Source organism: Neofelis nebulosa, chromosome 4 (assembly GCF_028018385.1).
Source record: "Neofelis nebulosa isolate mNeoNeb1 chromosome 4, mNeoNeb1.pri, whole genome shotgun sequence".
In the NCBI taxonomy this organism is placed as follows: domain Eukaryota; kingdom Metazoa; phylum Chordata; class Mammalia; order Carnivora; family Felidae; genus Neofelis; species Neofelis nebulosa.
This window is the reverse complement of record NC_080785.1, coordinates 73,825,455-73,842,574: the sequence shown is the minus strand read 5'-3', so window position 1 is coordinate 73,842,574 and position 17,120 is coordinate 73,825,455. Positions and strand designations below refer to the sequence as shown.

The window sequence follows — 17,120 nt, the reverse complement described above, 5'->3', positions numbered from 1 at the left end:
ATTAACATCTACTTTAATATTTACATATAAAAACCCTGCCAGAGATAATGTCAAACATGTCTGTAAACATATTAGTTTGGCCGTAACTTCTTACCCCAAGCAGTTCAGCTTTAAAAAAGGAAGAATAAAGTCAATTTCCTCACTGTTTTCTTCTTTTACCATAGGATCTAGAAGGACCTACAGTAGCAAGGAAAAATCAATTTTACATTTCAAAGTTATATCTGTGGCCTGTTTTTCTTGGGTCCTAGGAAATTGATTACTGATTTTGTTACACCACCAAGAAAAGATATATTGTGCATGCAAGATCATTATTCAAATTAGCCTTGACAATCATAATTTATTCATCCAAGGAACATAATTTACTCATCCAAGCAGTAAAGAATGTCATCTCCTTCATACATTTTGCAGATACATACATCTTTATTTATAATTTTGATTTGTGTCACATTTACTCTCCAAAATTCTACCATTTGTATCTTCTTTGAATGGTATTCCTTCAATTTTATCTCAAAAGTAGAGACAAGGTCTAGTTCCAAACCATTCAAATTCTAAACGACTAGAGCATCTTCAATTCTTTAACAATGGGAATGAATATCCTAGCTAAAACATAATATTCTAAAAAAGACCACTTTTAAAATACTGCTAGAAGAAAAGTGATCTGGTAATATTTGTGAAGAGTTGAGAATTTAAGAAGTGACAAAATAATATGGGTTGTGCAGAACTCCAACTAAAAATAGGAATTTTAAAAATCAAATCCCAAAAGCTAAGTTTTCCTTTGTTTCAATACGAGAATAATTTGAAATCATGATCTATCTGCCAGTTAACACAATCAATTCTATCCTTGAAACTTAATTGTGCATTGATTTTAAATTTAGGATAAATCAATTTGTTTAGATAACTTAAAGAGACTATATAATAAAATATTTTAAATCAAGTTATTCCTTACTCTTATCATTCACGTTTCTAATACACTTCAGGATGCAAAGTCTTACAGGTAAATTCATACTTTATTGTTGATCCAATGTGACAAATATTATTTTATTAAAGATTCAATAGTTATGTGATTACTTGTATTGTGATCTTCTGCAGCAGATTGGGACTCAATAAAAAAATGTTTTCTTTTTCTTTTTCCCCAGAATGAACTATATTTAGAGAAAACTCCTCCAACTCTATCAAAAAAAAAAAAAAAAAGAAAAAGAAAAAAACAAGTAATAAATGCGAGTTAGTACTGAAACAGAGATAATTTAAGATTCAAATTTCTTTAAATTTAAATAAAAGCATTCTTCAATATGTAAAATCTACCATTTACTTATCATTATTAATGCTTCCTGTTCACATGTATTAAAGGTTGTAACAACAATGAAAAATTTTTCACTTCTTTAGTAGGAAAAATATCAAAATAACAAAATTTACCCACCATCTTTAATTCTCAGCTTAATATATTCTTCCTCTGATATTATCAAAGGAAGTGTGGTAGTGGTACATTGCTGTAGCCATGAAGAGAACACAGTTTTTACATCTTCTTCACTTACATCTTTAGGCTGCCAGAGAAAAGGGAAGAACAGTAATGAATTATCCAAATACCTAAATTTAACGTTAACATCCTTAGTTTAACACCTTACTTTGCTAATAATATGTAAACCTTGATATGGCTGATGGACCTTAAGCAAGCTTCTTAACCTCTCTGAGCCTTGCTCACCTCATGTGAGAACCATAAGATGGTATCCATTGGTAGGAGACTGGGGAAGTAAATCACGGTATACCCATTCTACAACAGTGTGGCAAAAATAAATGTGCTAGTTCAAGGTGCACACCAGTCTGGCATGACCATTTATTATCTGTGTGACTGTGGGCAAATTAATGAAACTGTCTCAACCTCAATTTTATAATCTATTAAATGGAACAACTAAAAAGAAACAACTTAAACATTTAAAAAAAAAAAAAAAAAGCAAACCTTACCAAACAAACAAAACCAGGAAGGATGTTCATATTTAGAGGCACAGATCTGGGAATTGATATTATAGCACAAGGAATACACTGAAGCTGGAAGAAACATTTACACAAGTGGCAAAGTTTTAACACTCCCTACCTCTAGGACCAGTGACACATATACCATAATTTGGCTCACTGGATGGAAAACCATTCCAACTCCATTCTCCCTTGCTTCCCTCTATTAAAGAGGTGAGAAAGAAAACTCTCCAATTCCCAGAGTGGACCTGTGTGTGCATATGTGTGCACATACATGTGACTCCCTTCTGACCAATAGTGTGCAATCAGCAATTGTTGAGAAGGGCCTCTCTTTCTAATTAAAAGGTATACAAACCTTGCAAGGAGGTTTTTGCTTTGTGTCTTTCCTTCTGCCAAGAACGCATATGTGATGCCTATACGTACAGCAAATGCCTTGCATCTAAGAGGAGGAAAGTTATAGGCTAAGGATGGCAGAAAGACCAAAGGAGCCTAGGTCCCTGATGACATGGTTTAACCACCTATGAGCTCCTCCAAACTTCTCTGTACATAAGAAAAATAAATTCTTGGGGCGCCTGGGTGGCGCAGTCGGTTAAGTGTCCGACTTCAGCCAGGTCACGATCTCGCGGTCCGTGAGTTCGAGCCCCGCGTCAGGCTCTGGGCTGATGGCTCGGAGCCTGGAGCCTGTTTCCGATTCTGTGTCTCCCTCTCTCTCTGCCCCTGCCCCGTTCATGCTTTGTCTCTCTCTGTCCCAAAAATAAATAAAAAACGTTGAAAAAAAAAAAATTTAAAAAAAAAAAGAAAAATAAATTCTTTGTATGTTCAAGTCACTTTTCTTTGTTTTTCTGTTAAGCAGATTGTAGTACTGTTATACCCAGTAAGTGTAACGTTAATATGTTAAAAGGTATAAAGAAATTCTGAGAAAAACACTATTAATTTTTAAAGCTTTTAAGTTTTTAAAACCTACATGAAGACAAAAACAGGAATACACAAAAATTCATATAGGAAAGATCATTAATATCTGCCTAGGAAAATAAGCCTCTATTCATCCAGAGTCAAGCTTAGCTCTGCTGATTAAGCTCGGTTTAGAACTTGATCACCACAAAAGCAGGCTAAACTAAGTACAGGCATCGCTTTCCCATTCTTAAAGATCACAGAAACCATCTGTCACTTCTTTGGATTTTATTGGGCAATGGGATTAAAGACTTAAAGGAAGTCTGAAAATGAAAACTATTTAAAACCGGACGCCTGGCTGGTTCAGTTGGTAGAGCATGAGACTCCTGATCTTGGGGTCATGAGTTCAAGCCCCACATCCACTGTAGAGTTTACTTAAAAAAATATATTTAAAATCATGACCTGAAGAATCAGAAAGCAACTCACAGTTCCTCTAGAATCAAACATGTTTAGGTCCTAAGAGATATAATCACCCCAGAGACACCTGCCAACATCCTAAAAGTTCCACTAAAATATGCAACTCAGGATTAAAAAAGGAATTCTGCACTAAGAGCCTCATACTGAGACAAAAAAAAAAAGGCAAATGTCTGTACACAAGACCTAACTTTTGAAAAATACGAAGATCAATTAGCTAAAAAGTTAAAACTAGAAATCACTGTGTACGGTTCTGCCAATGTGTTAAATGTTCAGTTCCATACTATTGTGGAAATGGCATTTATTCTATTTATTTTTCTCTTCTCCAGTACATAATACAAGCAATCTTATCTGGGGTTTCATCAAAGTTCTGTTAAAATGGCTCTTCCATGCTATAATGACCATCATGATCCTAAAGACCCAAAAGGGCCATTCAAATAATCAGAGAAGGATAAAGTCATGTTTGGAAGTTTCAAAACCTAGAAAACAGTAATTTTCTTGGATTGTAGTGCTCTGAGAACTGGTAAACTAAACTGGTACAGGTGATAATACTCTATTAGCGAGCAGTCTAGCGCTCTTTTGGTTCCAATATTAATGCTGTAATATGGGAAAATTTTTAAAAATTACATGAATATAGCAAAAATACCTATCTTCTAAAAGCCAAATTATCAGGGCACCTGGATGGCTCAGTCAATAAAGCATGTGACTCTTGATCTTGGGGACATGATTTCAAGCCCCATGTTGGGTGTAAAGCTTACTTAATAAAAAAAAAAAAAAAAAAAAAGCTAAATTATCATATTTGCATTGGCACAATATACATAATATGTGTGTTGCTTACTAAAGACTTCTTAGTTTCTCAAAAAATTAAACACAGAATTACCATAAAATCCATCAACTCAATTCCTAGGTATATACCCAAAAGAACTGAGAGCAGAGACTCAAACAGTTTCTATAGCAGCATTATTCACAAGAGCCAAAAAGGTAGAAACAATCCAAGGGTCCATCAACAAATGAATGGGTAAACAAAATGTGGTATATACATACAATGGAATATTATTTACCCATGAATAGGAATGAAGTTCTAATACATTCTATAACATGGGTGAACCTTGAAAACATGCTAAGTGAAATAAGCCAGACACAAAGGGCAAATACCATATGATTCCACTTATATGAAATATCTAGAATAACCAAATTCACAGAGACAGAATGTACATAGGGTTACCAGGAGCTGGGGGAGGACAGGATAGGGAGTTATTGCTTACTGGGCATAGAGTTTCTGTTTGGGGAGATGGGAAAGTTTTGGAAATAGATGTGGCAATGATTGCACATTATGAATGTAATTAATGCTGAACTGTACACTTAAAAATGGTTAAAACAGCATTTTGTTATATATATTTTACCACAAAAAAGACTTCTTCGCCCTTCTAGCAAAAAGAAATACAACATTCTTATTATTTAGCCAAAGCATCTCATAAGATGTGTAAAACAACTGACAAAACATAAATTTGAACTCACTAAGTTTTCTCTAGGTTGTAATTTTAGAGATCTTGGAATTTTAGGGGTAATTTCCACTGGAGTTATTCTGACTACTGCATGCATTTCTATATTTAGTCTCTTTCTCAGGTCATCTGGAATCTGAAATATAAAAATAAATAAAAATATAAATATGTCTAAAACTTGATTTAAAAATATTCCACAGTGTAAATATTGGTATTAACTTTCATAAACTCGGGTAAATTAATGGGTAAGTAAATTTGCGTTATCATGATTCAGAGAGTAACCAGATGGATGTTCAGGTACTGTTGTATCACAAACATTTTAGTTTTTTCCCTTCATTTCTTTCTTCTCACACCCTCCTCAGAATGTAATCCATCAGCTGTGCTCTCTTGAGTCAAGCCTGTGTGAGTACGGGATGGCACCTGCTGCTGTACCACCACTGTTCAGTGCCCACGGCTGCCAACCTTTAAAGTGGAGTGGGAAGTGTGGACTCCTTGCTGCTATCTTATATGGTCTCCAGGCCTTTACCTGGCACTTCTTCACCCCATACTCACCACATATTCATAAGGAGAAAAAAAAAAAAAGTATTCCCACCACGTGGCAGAACCATTCACAGAAGGAAAGTCCTAACAAGTTCAGTGTTAGACATTTTTATTTTGAAGATGTAGCAGGATCTCTTAAACTGGGAGTTTAGAGCTCACAGAAAATAATGAGCTGATGGTCTAGAATTTTACAAAATGATATAAGCCAAAGATATTAAAACTTTGTAAGTTGCCAGCACAGAGGTCGTATGTGAAACTGGCAGTAAAAGAAATCTACAAAGATGACCCTTTTCCTTTCCCATTTTTCTTCCCTAACAATTTCCTCCCTTTATCACCATGAAGTCTCATTCTACAATGCTCAAATTAAGTTCAAGTAAGAGGGGGATAGTGACTCATTTCACATAAATGAAGCATTACTACCTGAGGCCGGGATGAGAAGATGAAACAACAGCTGCTCTCCTCTCTCCCCCAACCCCCCCACCCCCCACCACCTCCCCGCCAGGCCCACAGTTAAAGAGCTGACCTCATCAGGGTAAGCAGCTTCTGGACACGTTCCCATCCTGGTGCCAGCTCACACCATAGGTATCTCCCTACCTGGGCATTTCCCCCAACATATAACAAGTCCCTCCTCTGCTTTCAGGAACTGGGGAACAAACCTTTGGCAGGTATTAAAAACGTAAGGCTTCATGGGGCATCTGGGTGGCTCAGTCGGTTAAGTGTCCGACTCTTGATTTTGGCTCAGGTCATGATCTCAGGGTTCGTGAGTTCGAGCCCTATGTAGGGTTCCATGCTGAGAGTGTGGTTCTCCCTCCCCCTTTTTCTCTCTCTGCTCTTCCACTGCTCATGCATGCACGTGCCCTCTCTCAAAATAAATACACTTTAATTATTATTATTTTTTTAATGTTTTTATTTATTTTTGAGACAGAGAGAGACAAAGCATGAGCAGGGGAGGGTCAGAGAGAGAGGGAGACACAGAATCCGAAACAGGCTCCAGGCTCTGAGCTGTCAGCACAGAGCCCGACGCGGGGCTCGAACTCACGAACCGCGAGATCATGACCTGAGCCGAAGTCGGAAGCTTAACCGACTGAGCCACCCAGGCGCCCCCTCAAAATAAATACACTTTAACAAAAAATTGTGAGGCTTTGTAGGGCACCCCATGCTAAGCATGAACTCTAGAGTTGGCACACCTGGGCGTAAATCCTAGTTTTATTTATTGTGTAACCTAAGGCAAGTAATTTTTACCGCTCTGGGCCTATAACTATCTAAGCTTATAGCTGTCCAAGTTTACTTAACCAGAATATACACAATTTTCACCCAAACAAGGACTTTACCATATAATCAGAAATGTGCCCCTGCAGGGACTTTAGACACCACTTCTTATACTGATTTTCAAATTGTATATAAAATATTATTCTAACTCATAGTTTGGAGAATTTCAAGCAACATGAAATTGCTTTCTCTCATAATAAAATTTATACTAACCCAGACTTTCCCAAGATGAAGCGCTTCTATGTCTTTGGTGTACTTTATGGCATTCTTCAATTCCTCAAGTCCATTCCAGACAACCTTTAGCACACAGGACTTAGCAGCTTCTTGACTATGGTCTGAGCTGATTTGTTTTTGATCTAGTGGTTCTGATATCTGCTTCCCTTTTTCAGGTGACAGGACATTTTGTTTTGTTTTACTTTGCTGTTGCTTTGGAGAAAGTAGCTTAATTAGCTTTCCATAGGTCACAGTAAAGCTGGGCTCCACATCAAAATATTCCTGGTCCCATGGAAATACATGAACGGCATAGTGTCTGCGAAACTCAGAAGTTGCTGTGGCATTACACATACTGGGAGGCTGCGATTTGCACACTCTAAAAATATTGTCTAGAGGAACGACTTTGGACTGCATATTTTTGAATGCATTCATTTCAGTTAAACCCCAAGACAGCTCTTGTTTCTTCTCAGACCCAAAAGAAAAAATGCTTCCTATCAAAGTCCATAAGCTTGGCATGGATGGTGAGTCAACTGTAACTTCTGTTTTATTAGACCTATTGTGAAATTTCCCATGTGCATTATCTGCTTTTGAAACTGTCTTCTCTTTGGCCTGGCGGGTCTTTGGCTGAATAAGGAGTGTGGTATCAGCTTCCAGCCTTCCATAAGCAGCAGCTGGAATCAGTGCAACTGTGTGGAAAATAAAGCTCATTAGTACGTGTTCACCTCTGCTATGGATGCATTACCATGGAGTACAGTGGGAAAATATAATAACACCTACCAATTTGGATGAATATGTAAGTTTGTTGATCAACCCAAACAGGAAAAATGGCTTTCGGAAAAACTATTCGAATTTGATCTAGCAGATGCTGTTCAAGGGAAGCAGCATGCAGTTCCTACAACCAACAAACAAAAAAATCAATTCATTTCATGTTTAGTCCATTCTGTGTCTGGTAAGGAAATCACAAGTCATTCTTTTTTTTTTTTTTTTTTTTTAAATTTTTTTTTTTCAACGTTTTTTTTTAATTTATTTTTGGGATAGAGAGAGACATAGCATGAACGGGGGAGGGGCAGAGAGAGAGGGAGACACAGAATCGGAAACAGGCTCCAGGCTCTGAGCCATCAGCCCAGAGCCTGACGCGGGGCTCGAACTCACGGACCGCGAGATCGTGACCTGGCTGAAGTCGGATGCTTAACCGACTGCGCCACGCAGGCGCCCCTCACAAGTCATTCTTATAACTCGAACCAGCTCAGAATATATAATGAAGCTCAGAAAAGAGAAATCTAGAGACACTGATATTCTGGCTTCCAGTTATGGAAGGAGTAAGTCACAGGGCTAAAAGGTACAGCATAGGAAATATAGTCAGTGGTATCATCACAGTGTTGTATGGGGACAGATGGCAGCTACACTTGTGAGCACAGCGTAATGTACAGAGATGTTGAATCACTATGTTGTATGCCTGAAACTACTGTAACACTGTACATCAACTATACTTCAATACAAACAAACAACTATTTTGAAGCAGTTTAACCTTAAATCGGGATAATTCTCATTGTGTTTTCTTTACCAGTATCTCCCAATCATCTGCTGATAGGGGTTCCACCTCCACTTGCTGACAAGACACCACATGGGAGCACAGCTTGAGAAACACCTGGAATAAATCAAAAATGTAAAACTAGTTTTAAAATATTTTTTGTAAAAAAAATTTTTTTTTTGCATCCCTAGAAAAGAAGAAGTTCTCTCTTTAGGTAAATAATAAAGTGTGAGTGAGTGAATGAATGAGTGTGCGTGCCTGTGTGAGTGTGTGCCTGCCTGCACTGGGTGGACCTTCATTTGACAAATATTCATTAAGTACCTATTCTTAGCTAGGCCTTCATATACCCCAACATTTTAGGAAAAATTGTTTCACAACTAATTATAGAAAAAAAGAAAATACACCCTAGCGCAACAGATTTTTTTTAAAAAAACAAAATAAAGATAACCATTAACAAAAGAAATGTAATTTAAAAATGCGAGAAGGGGTGCCTAGGTGGCTCAGTTGGTTAAGCATCCAACTTCGGCTCAGGTCATGATCTCACAGTTCGTGAGTTTGAGCCCTGCGTCAGGCTCTGTGCTGATGGCATGGAGCCTGCTTGGGATTCTCTCTCTCTCCCTCTCTCTTGGCCCCTCCCCTGCCCAAGCCCTCTCTCTCTCTCTCTCTCAGAATAAATAAACTTAAAAGAAAATAGAAGAAGAAACAATGTCATCAAGTCATGGCTTAATCTAGCATATACACACTCTATTATTTCTAGAAGTTTTAAGACTTTTAGTTTTATAACTAACCTGCATGGTACTTCTAGAAAAGTCTAGAAAAGTAAAAAAAAAAAAAAAAAAAAAAATGCTCAGAGATCAGAGAAAATTGTTTAGAAGTATAAACATTCACAGCTAAAAGTAAAGTAAGACAAATATACCCTCATTCCAGTCTACAGATACATATGAAATGCCAGTGTGTCTTTTGGGGTGCCTGGCTGGCTCAGTCAGAGCATGCAACTCTTGATATCGGGGTTGTGAGTTCGAGAAATAAATAAATAGAACTTAAAAAAAAATAGAAAGATGGGGCACCTGGGTTGCTCGGTCAGTAAGTGTCCAACTCTTGATTTCAGCTCAGGTCATGATCTCACCATGGTCATGAGCCCTACATCAGTTCATGAGCCCTGCACTGGGCTCCATGCTGACAGTGTGGAGTCTGCTTGGGATTCTCTCTCTCTCTACCCCTCCCTGCACTCACTCTCTCTCCCTCTCTCACTCAAAATAAAAGAAAAAAAATTTAAAAGAAAGAAAGAAAGAAATGTTAGTGTTTCAAGAAGCTGCAATCTACCACCTAACTTTCTTTTCCCTTTCTTTAGGCATTTCTGAGGATTGAGGAGTAAAATCCAAAGCCACCAAATGTTACATGCTCCAGTTAACCAGCCCTTCCTTTGTGGCTTCTGCGGATTGGAGCAGAATTTCCCCCAAGTGCCTCACCCTCAGTGAATTTCCCGTTAGTATTTCCCCATACACCCTATTTGAAAGGGGCGATTCCAGGGAAGCACAGAGCAGCTCCCACCCACCAAGAAGCTAGAGTCCTGGGCGAGCCAGTTCACCTTGTTCCTATTCTTTGGGAGACAGTGACTTAGTGGTATTGCTACAATAAAGAAGATCTGCAGAAAATCAGGTAAAAGTTCACTCTGAAGCAAACAGGCATTAGAAACCAACAGGCCTGTTCAGAGGCAGATGAAGACATCAAGATCAGGAACAAGAAGCTGGTGTTTCTCTCTGGAAAGTACCACATATTCTAAGAGAGCAGAACTTTAACTTGCTGTGCAATCCTGGGCAAAATGTTCTGTCTCCCTAGGTTTGTAGCGCAAGGAACCAAAATTAGTGAGTCTAAGTCACTCTGGTGCTAAAGTTTTAAGATTCTAACAAAGACTTAGGGTAAGCGAAGGACTAATACTAGGACTATGGATTTCTCATTAGTGGCCTTTTCTCATTATCAAAAGCAAGCATGAACAAAATTAGTCTATGTTCAAACCAAGATAAAGGGATGTAACATTCTCATATACTGTTATGGAAAGCTGGTAATAGAATGCAGTTTAGCCCCATCTATCAGAATTTTCAATGTGTAGCCCCCTGGACTCTGTAAGTCAATCTGTAATGTTTCATCCTATACGGATTCAGAGATGTTCAATGCATACTGTAGTATGTGGAAAGGTACCTCTGATATACTTTGTGGGGAAAACTGCAGAAAATGTGTGTGATTAAAAAAAAAGAAAATGTGTATTCTTCCTTCCCTTTCCTTTCCTTCCTCCCATTCTTTTTTTTTTTTAATTTTTTTTTCAACGTTTTTTATTTTTATTTTTGGGACAGAGAGAGACAGAGCATGAACGGGGAGGGGCAGAGAGAGAGGGAGACACATAATCGGAAACAGGCTCCAGGCTCCGAGCCATCAGCCCAGAGCCTGACGCGGGGCTCGAACTCATGGACCGCGAGATCGTGACCTGGCTGAAGTCGGACGCTTAACCGACTGCGCCACCCAGGCGCCCCTCCTTCCTCCCATTCTTTAAATCCTAAAGGTGTACTAAGATCCCAACATACAGTACACATTCATTCTGAGGCTGGGGTTAGAGAAATACGTTTTGTTTTTACTTTCAATTGTAAAATATTTGCAATGAATATGTATTATTTCCATAGTTTAAAGTATTTAGAAGGACATAAATTGGTGAATACAATAAAATGAAAAACTAAACGTAAGTCCTTAAACTTTGAGGTTTACAATTAAATTCATAGGCAAGACAAAAATAGAAAAATAACAACTTTTTTGTTGGATAGATTTTTTAAAAATCAAGTATGATTCTGGAAGGTTAGAAGATTTGCTGGAAGCAAATGAAGTCTAGTAATAGTAAGTAAAACTCAATAATTCATAAAGTAAAAATAATTGCACACAAACAAAATCAGGGAACCTGGAAAGTGAGTGAAATAGATAGAACACAAAATCAACTAGGGAGCAGAATACAAGATAAAGATTTAACAACAGAGTTTACAGTCAACTTGCATATCCTAGACTGGTTATAGCAGCACACAAGTTAGGTGTCATCTCACCTCCTTAAAAAATTAATTTGAATGTTTACTTTCCATTGTTATATTATGTGACATCAGGAAAAAGTTATAGTCATCACATTTTGTACTCACCTGGTCCCCATTTGAGAGTCCAAGTTTCTGACCAAGTTGTCTGTTAATTTCAGCCACACTGTCACCTTGATCACTAAAATGCCTGCCTTCTACCCAGCTCAAGAATGCAGGCTGATGACCCCAGGCCACTTCTATAGCTTGATTCTATTTATTAAAGAAGAAAGGAGGTGTATGAGAGTTTTTGTGTGCTTTTCTGTATTCACATTAAAGATAAACTATTATTGCAATCCACACATACAAAAAGAGTTCTATAGATAGCGATAGGTCTTGGTTGTGCACATTAGAGCATTTAAAAAACTATAATCATTTCTAATACCCAAGACTGGTGATGCTGTGGGTGAAACCAATACTCTTACATTCTTATGATGGCAATACAAATTGATTCAACCATTCCAGAATTCAAAATGGCAACAGGTAGCCAATGAATTTATATACACTTTGAGCTAGATGTATATATTTGAATATTTATTCTGAATTAATGATTGACTGAAGAAAACCACACCAAAACATATCTCTGCAGTATTTTCTGTAACACTAAAAACTTAGAACTGTCTCAAATATCTATTAATAGGAATATCATTAAATAAGTTACAAATTTACCATTTTGGTAAAGCATGAGTCAGTAAGTAGAAATATATCATGATCATTAAAAATATAACTGGGGCGCCTAGGTGGCTCAGTCAGTTAAGCGTCCGACTTCGGCTCAGGTCATGATCTCAGTTTGTGGGTTCGAGCCCCATGTCAGGCTCTGTGCTGACAGCTCAGAGCCTGGAGCCTGCTTTGGATTCTGTGTCTCCCTCTCTCTCTGCCCCTTCCCAGCTTGCACTCTGACTCTCTCTCTCTCTCAAAAATAAATAAACACTAAAAAATTTTTTTAATGTAACAGTATGTTTATTAAAGGGGAATAAATGCACATGGTAAAGCCACAAAAATTACAAAAGCATAAAACATGAAGGCAGGTTCCTGTTCCCAGAGGTAATTACTATTAGCAGCTTCTTATGTACACTTCCAGAAATTTTATATTATGCAGCTTCTTAAATAACTTTAAGCTTTAGAACTAAGAAATTGTATGTGCAAGTAATTAAATCAAAATATAACATGTATTTTCAGGGCGCCTGGCTGGCTCGGTAGGTGCAGCATGCGACTCTTGATCTCGGGATTCTAGGTTTGAGTCCCATGTTGGGTATAGAGATTACTTAAAAATAAAAATATTTATTTAAAAAAATGTGTTCTCAGGGTGCCTGGGTGGCTCAGTTAGTTGAGTGTCTGACTTCAGCTCAGGTCATGATCTCATGGTTCGTGGGTTCGAGTCCCTCATCAGACTCTATGCTGACAGCTCAGAGCTTGGAGCCTGTTTCAGATTCTGTGTCTCCCTCTCTCTCTGACCCTCCCCCACTCCTGTTCTGTCTCTCTCTCTCTCTCTTTCAAAAATAAACACTTAAAAAAATTAAAAGGACTTCATTGATAGCCATGAAAACTTACCACTTCATGACATTTTAGTATTATTAAAGTCATTTATTAATATTAAAATTAAGTCATTGATGCACTGAATTGTTAAATATTAAATTCATTCATTTCCATCAAATCTTACTACCTCAAAACTGGTTACAGGCTGCTTATTGTGCTTCTTTCTTTTTTTTAAATATTTCATTTTTGAGAGAGGGCACAGGCGGGGTAGGGGGAGAGAGAGCAGAGGATCCACAGTGGGCTCTGTGCTGACAGCAGTGAGCCCCATGTAGGTCTTGAACTCACAAGATCATGAGCTGAGTCGAATCTGACACTCAACTGACTGAGCCACCCAGGCACCCCTACTGTGTTTCTTTAAATAGGAAAAAGTTCAAAGGATTTTGAGGCAATATAATGTACTTCCAACTAACCATGTTATTAAAACTTTTTATACAAGAAAGTCATCGTGTATCTCTTAATTGTATAATTTTTCTCACAATACACAGGATAGTCTAACTGTTCTTGCTGATGCTAAGCACAGTGTAATAAAGTATACAGAGCACTGGACTGGAGTCAAATTCCAGATTATTATGTCAGCTGTACGTATGTTAGCTGAGGTTACAGGGTGAAGATGACCAACTCCCTAGGTGTTTTCCACAGTTTCATCAGTCAGCGGCATATAATCCAGATCAACTCTTATTTCATAAGAAGAAAATTTTATTTTTTTAAATGGGGCAGGTTTTAAATTTATTTATTTTTAAGTAATCTCTACACCTAATGTGGGGCTCAGACTCACAAGCCCGCGATCAAGAGTCGCACACTCCACCGACCAAGTCAGCCAGGCACCCCTACAGAAGAAACTTTTAAAACTAGAGATGTTAAATAAGGAGATACAAAATATGGCCTGAAATGTCAAAAATGAGAATTCTACCAACTCACTGGAAAAGGGAAAAACTGACTTTATTAAACAGGAAAAATACTTCAATTATTCCTTTGGTCAATGTGTAATAACCAGCTCCATAATCATAATACACGTTCAGCTGGATTTTGCAAACTAATATTGTGAGTCCATTTTCATGTAAAACATTTTCCACCTGAACTGCAGAACCACTGGGCACTCAGGTAAAGAGAAGAAACCCACAGACTGGAAAGAGAGGAGCTCCTCTCCCAGGAATTCAATCAATAAATATCTGCTTTTGGGGCGCCTGGGTGGCGCAGTCGGTTGGGCGTCCGACTTCAGCCAGGTCACGATCTCGCGGTCCGTGGGTTCGAGCCCCGCGTCAGGCTCTGGGCTGATGGCTCGGAGCCTGGAGCCTGTTTCCGATTCTGTGTCTCCCTCTCTCTCTGCCCCTCCCCCGTTCATGCTCTGTCTCTCTCTGTCCCAAAAATAAATAAAAAATGTTAAAAAATAAATAAATAAATAAATAAATAAATAAATAAATAAATAAATATCTGCTTTTGCCATTACCTGTGGTATTGGTATAATCTGGAGGGAACTTTCAGGTGAAATCACAGGTAGTCATGCCTTAGGACTGGCCAGATTTGAGGCCTAGGTTATCTTTTGCTAACACAAAAGAAATGACAAGTCTGTACCTGGCCATTTCCGGATGGCCATTTAGGTTTATTTGTTTGAATTCAGTGTGGACGTGAATCCTTTCCCCCATTTCAGCCGTCACAGCAAGCACTGAGCCTAGCATACAGACAAAATAATTCAGGTAAAGCAATGGTTCTCAACGCAAGGGTGATTTTGTTTCCCAGGAGACATCCGGCAATGTCTCCAGACACTGGAGGGGACACATGTCACTACTGAAGGGGAGAGATGCTACTGGTATGTAGGGCCTAGAGAGCAAAGTTCCTGTAAACATCTTACCATACCCAGCACAATCCCCCATAAGAAAAAATTATCCAGCCTAAAGAGCCAAGATTAAAAAATCCTGAGTTAAAGCATCTACTGGGTACCCAGTCCTGAAATAAGGACTTGGATAAACAAAACAATACTTGAAACACAGAGCATGACAAGGGAGATGTGTCACATAAACAGAGCAGTGAAGTTTTGAAAAGGAGACACAGGTGAGCAACAGAGAATCTGAAAGCTAGGCAGAGGAGGTAAGATTGATTATGCTCAGTTTTTAAAGTCATGGAAGGAGGGAAAACATTTTGGGAAGAAAGAATAGCACAAATACACAAGTGGAAAGGAGCAGGGTTATGGAAGAAACAGTGCTGCACAATGAGTGAGAAACAAGAGGACAAATTAACAGTGTGGAAATACCAGCCTAGGAGTGCCAGTGAGTACAGAAATAGCCTAGATACCCAACGTCCCTTTCACCATCAACAACCTAGGAATCTGTAACAGTGGGTCTCAATTCTTGTACATCCAAATAGCCCAAAGTTACTTTTTAAATTACAGATGCCTGAAGTTCACTCCCCAAGATTCTGATTCAGTAGGCCTGAGGAAGGAACAGAACATTTGTATTTTTAAAAGCTCAAGGTAAGTCTGACACAGGCCAGAAGGCCATTGTTCTGGCCCTCTTCTCATTTCAACATTATAGATATTATGTATTCTATGCTTCAACCCAAATAAAATAATTCAACCCATTAACTCCCAACTCATGACTTTATGCTTTAATAATTACCCATGCCCTCTAGCCCAGTAATTCTAGGGGGAAAATTATCTAGAAAAAACTACAGAGAAGTAAAGTGAAAAAGTAGGATACTTAAAATTATTGTAAACTATTGGGGCGCCTGGGTGGCTCAGCCGGTTAAGCGTCCGACTTCAGCTCAGGTCATGATCTCGCGGTTCGTGAGTTCAAGCCCCGCATGGGGCTCTGTGCTGACCGCTCAGAGCCTGGAGCCTGTTTCGGATTCTGTGTCTCCCTCTCTCTCTGACCCTCCCCCGTTCATGCTCTGTCTCTCTCTCTCTGTCTCAAGAATAAATAAATGTTAAAAAAAAATAAAAAAAAATTATTGTAAACTATTAAATATTTCCTGCATGATCAGTCAGTGCTGGGTACCATGCATCCACGATTTCTGAGGATTTCAAATATCCTATCCTTCTGCCCGCATAAGCACACTCACACTTGTAGACTATGTGCCTCTACTTCTACTTATGAAAATACGGATGCTGTCTCTGCCAGTGCTTAGAAGGGCAACTGACAACAGAGTTTCAAGCAATCCTACCTCTGTACTTCCAAGTATGCATAATTCTACTGCACATTCCTGGTACACCTCGGATGGGTTCCGAGCATCGGCGACACAGGGAAGAACCTTCATTTTTTTTCTAACCTACCCTGCTCAGGGAGACGGTGCTTAGTCTCTGTTAACGTGCCCTTCACTTACCAGGGACTCTGCAAACCAAATCTGCCCCTCCCTCTGGAGGCCCGGACGGCAGTCGGGCAGGCACCAGGAAATCACTAGCAGGAAAAACATTTTTTAAGGTAATAAAAATTACCGACTTCCCAGGAGCCTTTCCAAACTGGAGTGAGGAATATTTCCCAAAGCACACGTACAATACTGGGATGTTTGAAAGCCCACTCTTGGCGAGTGAAAACACCTGGAATAGGATAAGTTTAAGGCCCAGTGCTGCACCAGACATGGTGTGGGCTGCAGAGTGTGCCTCCTGCGGGCCCTGCCCTCGAGGGGCCTTCAGTCTGGCCTCGGAACGGCTCGGCGGAGACGGAAAGGCAGCCCGTTCCACGCCTCCGGGAGAGGCCCGAGCTGCCGCCGCGTCCCTGAAAGACCTTGACTCGGTCCGCCCCCAGGCTGCCGACCAGGTGCCCCGAGTCCGGGCTGGGAGCCCACGTCCGGGGCCGGCGCCTTACCTGCAGCAAGTGAAGCTGGGCCACGAGACGCCGCGGCAAGTGGAGGAAGCAGTCTCGAGCGTTGGTGAAGATCAGAGTCACCGCTACGCCACCACCCTCCGCACCCGCCAGGCGATCGCCACCCCACATCGCCGGCAAGCACAAATTCCCCCGAATGTACGCTCCAGCGGACTCGGGCCACTGGGCCTGCCGAGAGTGTCAGAACCGGAGAAGATCGATCGGCCCCGCCCCCTGAGGCCACGCCCCTCTCGCCTCGCCCCCGTACCGGGCGGGCAAGCAAGTTCCTCCAACTCTC

At 39.6% G+C, this 17,120-nt stretch overlaps 1 protein-coding gene across 3 annotated transcripts in view; it reads right to left on the bottom strand.

Annotated features, from left to right (window-relative positions):
• The window catches only part of PEX1 (peroxisomal biogenesis factor 1), a 55,372-nt gene extending 38,272 nt beyond the window's left edge, over positions 1–17,100 (bottom strand). The window contains exons 1-9 of one of the 3 annotated variants that reach the window (XM_058725098.1): positions 16,826–17,100; positions 11,562–11,705; positions 8,422–8,505; positions 7,635–7,749; positions 6,858–7,543; positions 4,852–4,971; positions 1,418–1,541; positions 1,069–1,169; positions 95–177 (exon numbers count right to left, since the gene is read on the bottom strand). In XM_058725098.1, coding sequence (XP_058581081.1) covers positions 95–177; positions 1,069–1,169; positions 1,418–1,541; positions 4,852–4,971; positions 6,858–7,543; positions 7,635–7,749; positions 8,422–8,505; positions 11,562–11,705; positions 16,826–16,954 — 1,586 coding nt within the window. In that variant the 5' untranslated portion in view covers positions 16,955–17,100. The remainder of the gene's footprint in view (positions 1–94; positions 178–1,068; positions 1,170–1,417; positions 1,542–4,851; positions 4,972–6,857; positions 7,544–7,634; positions 7,750–8,421; positions 8,506–11,561; positions 11,706–16,825) is intronic. The other 2 variants (XM_058725097.1, XM_058725096.1) reach the window with 2 other exon arrangements.
• Between the last annotated feature and the right edge of the window lie 20 nt (positions 17,101–17,120).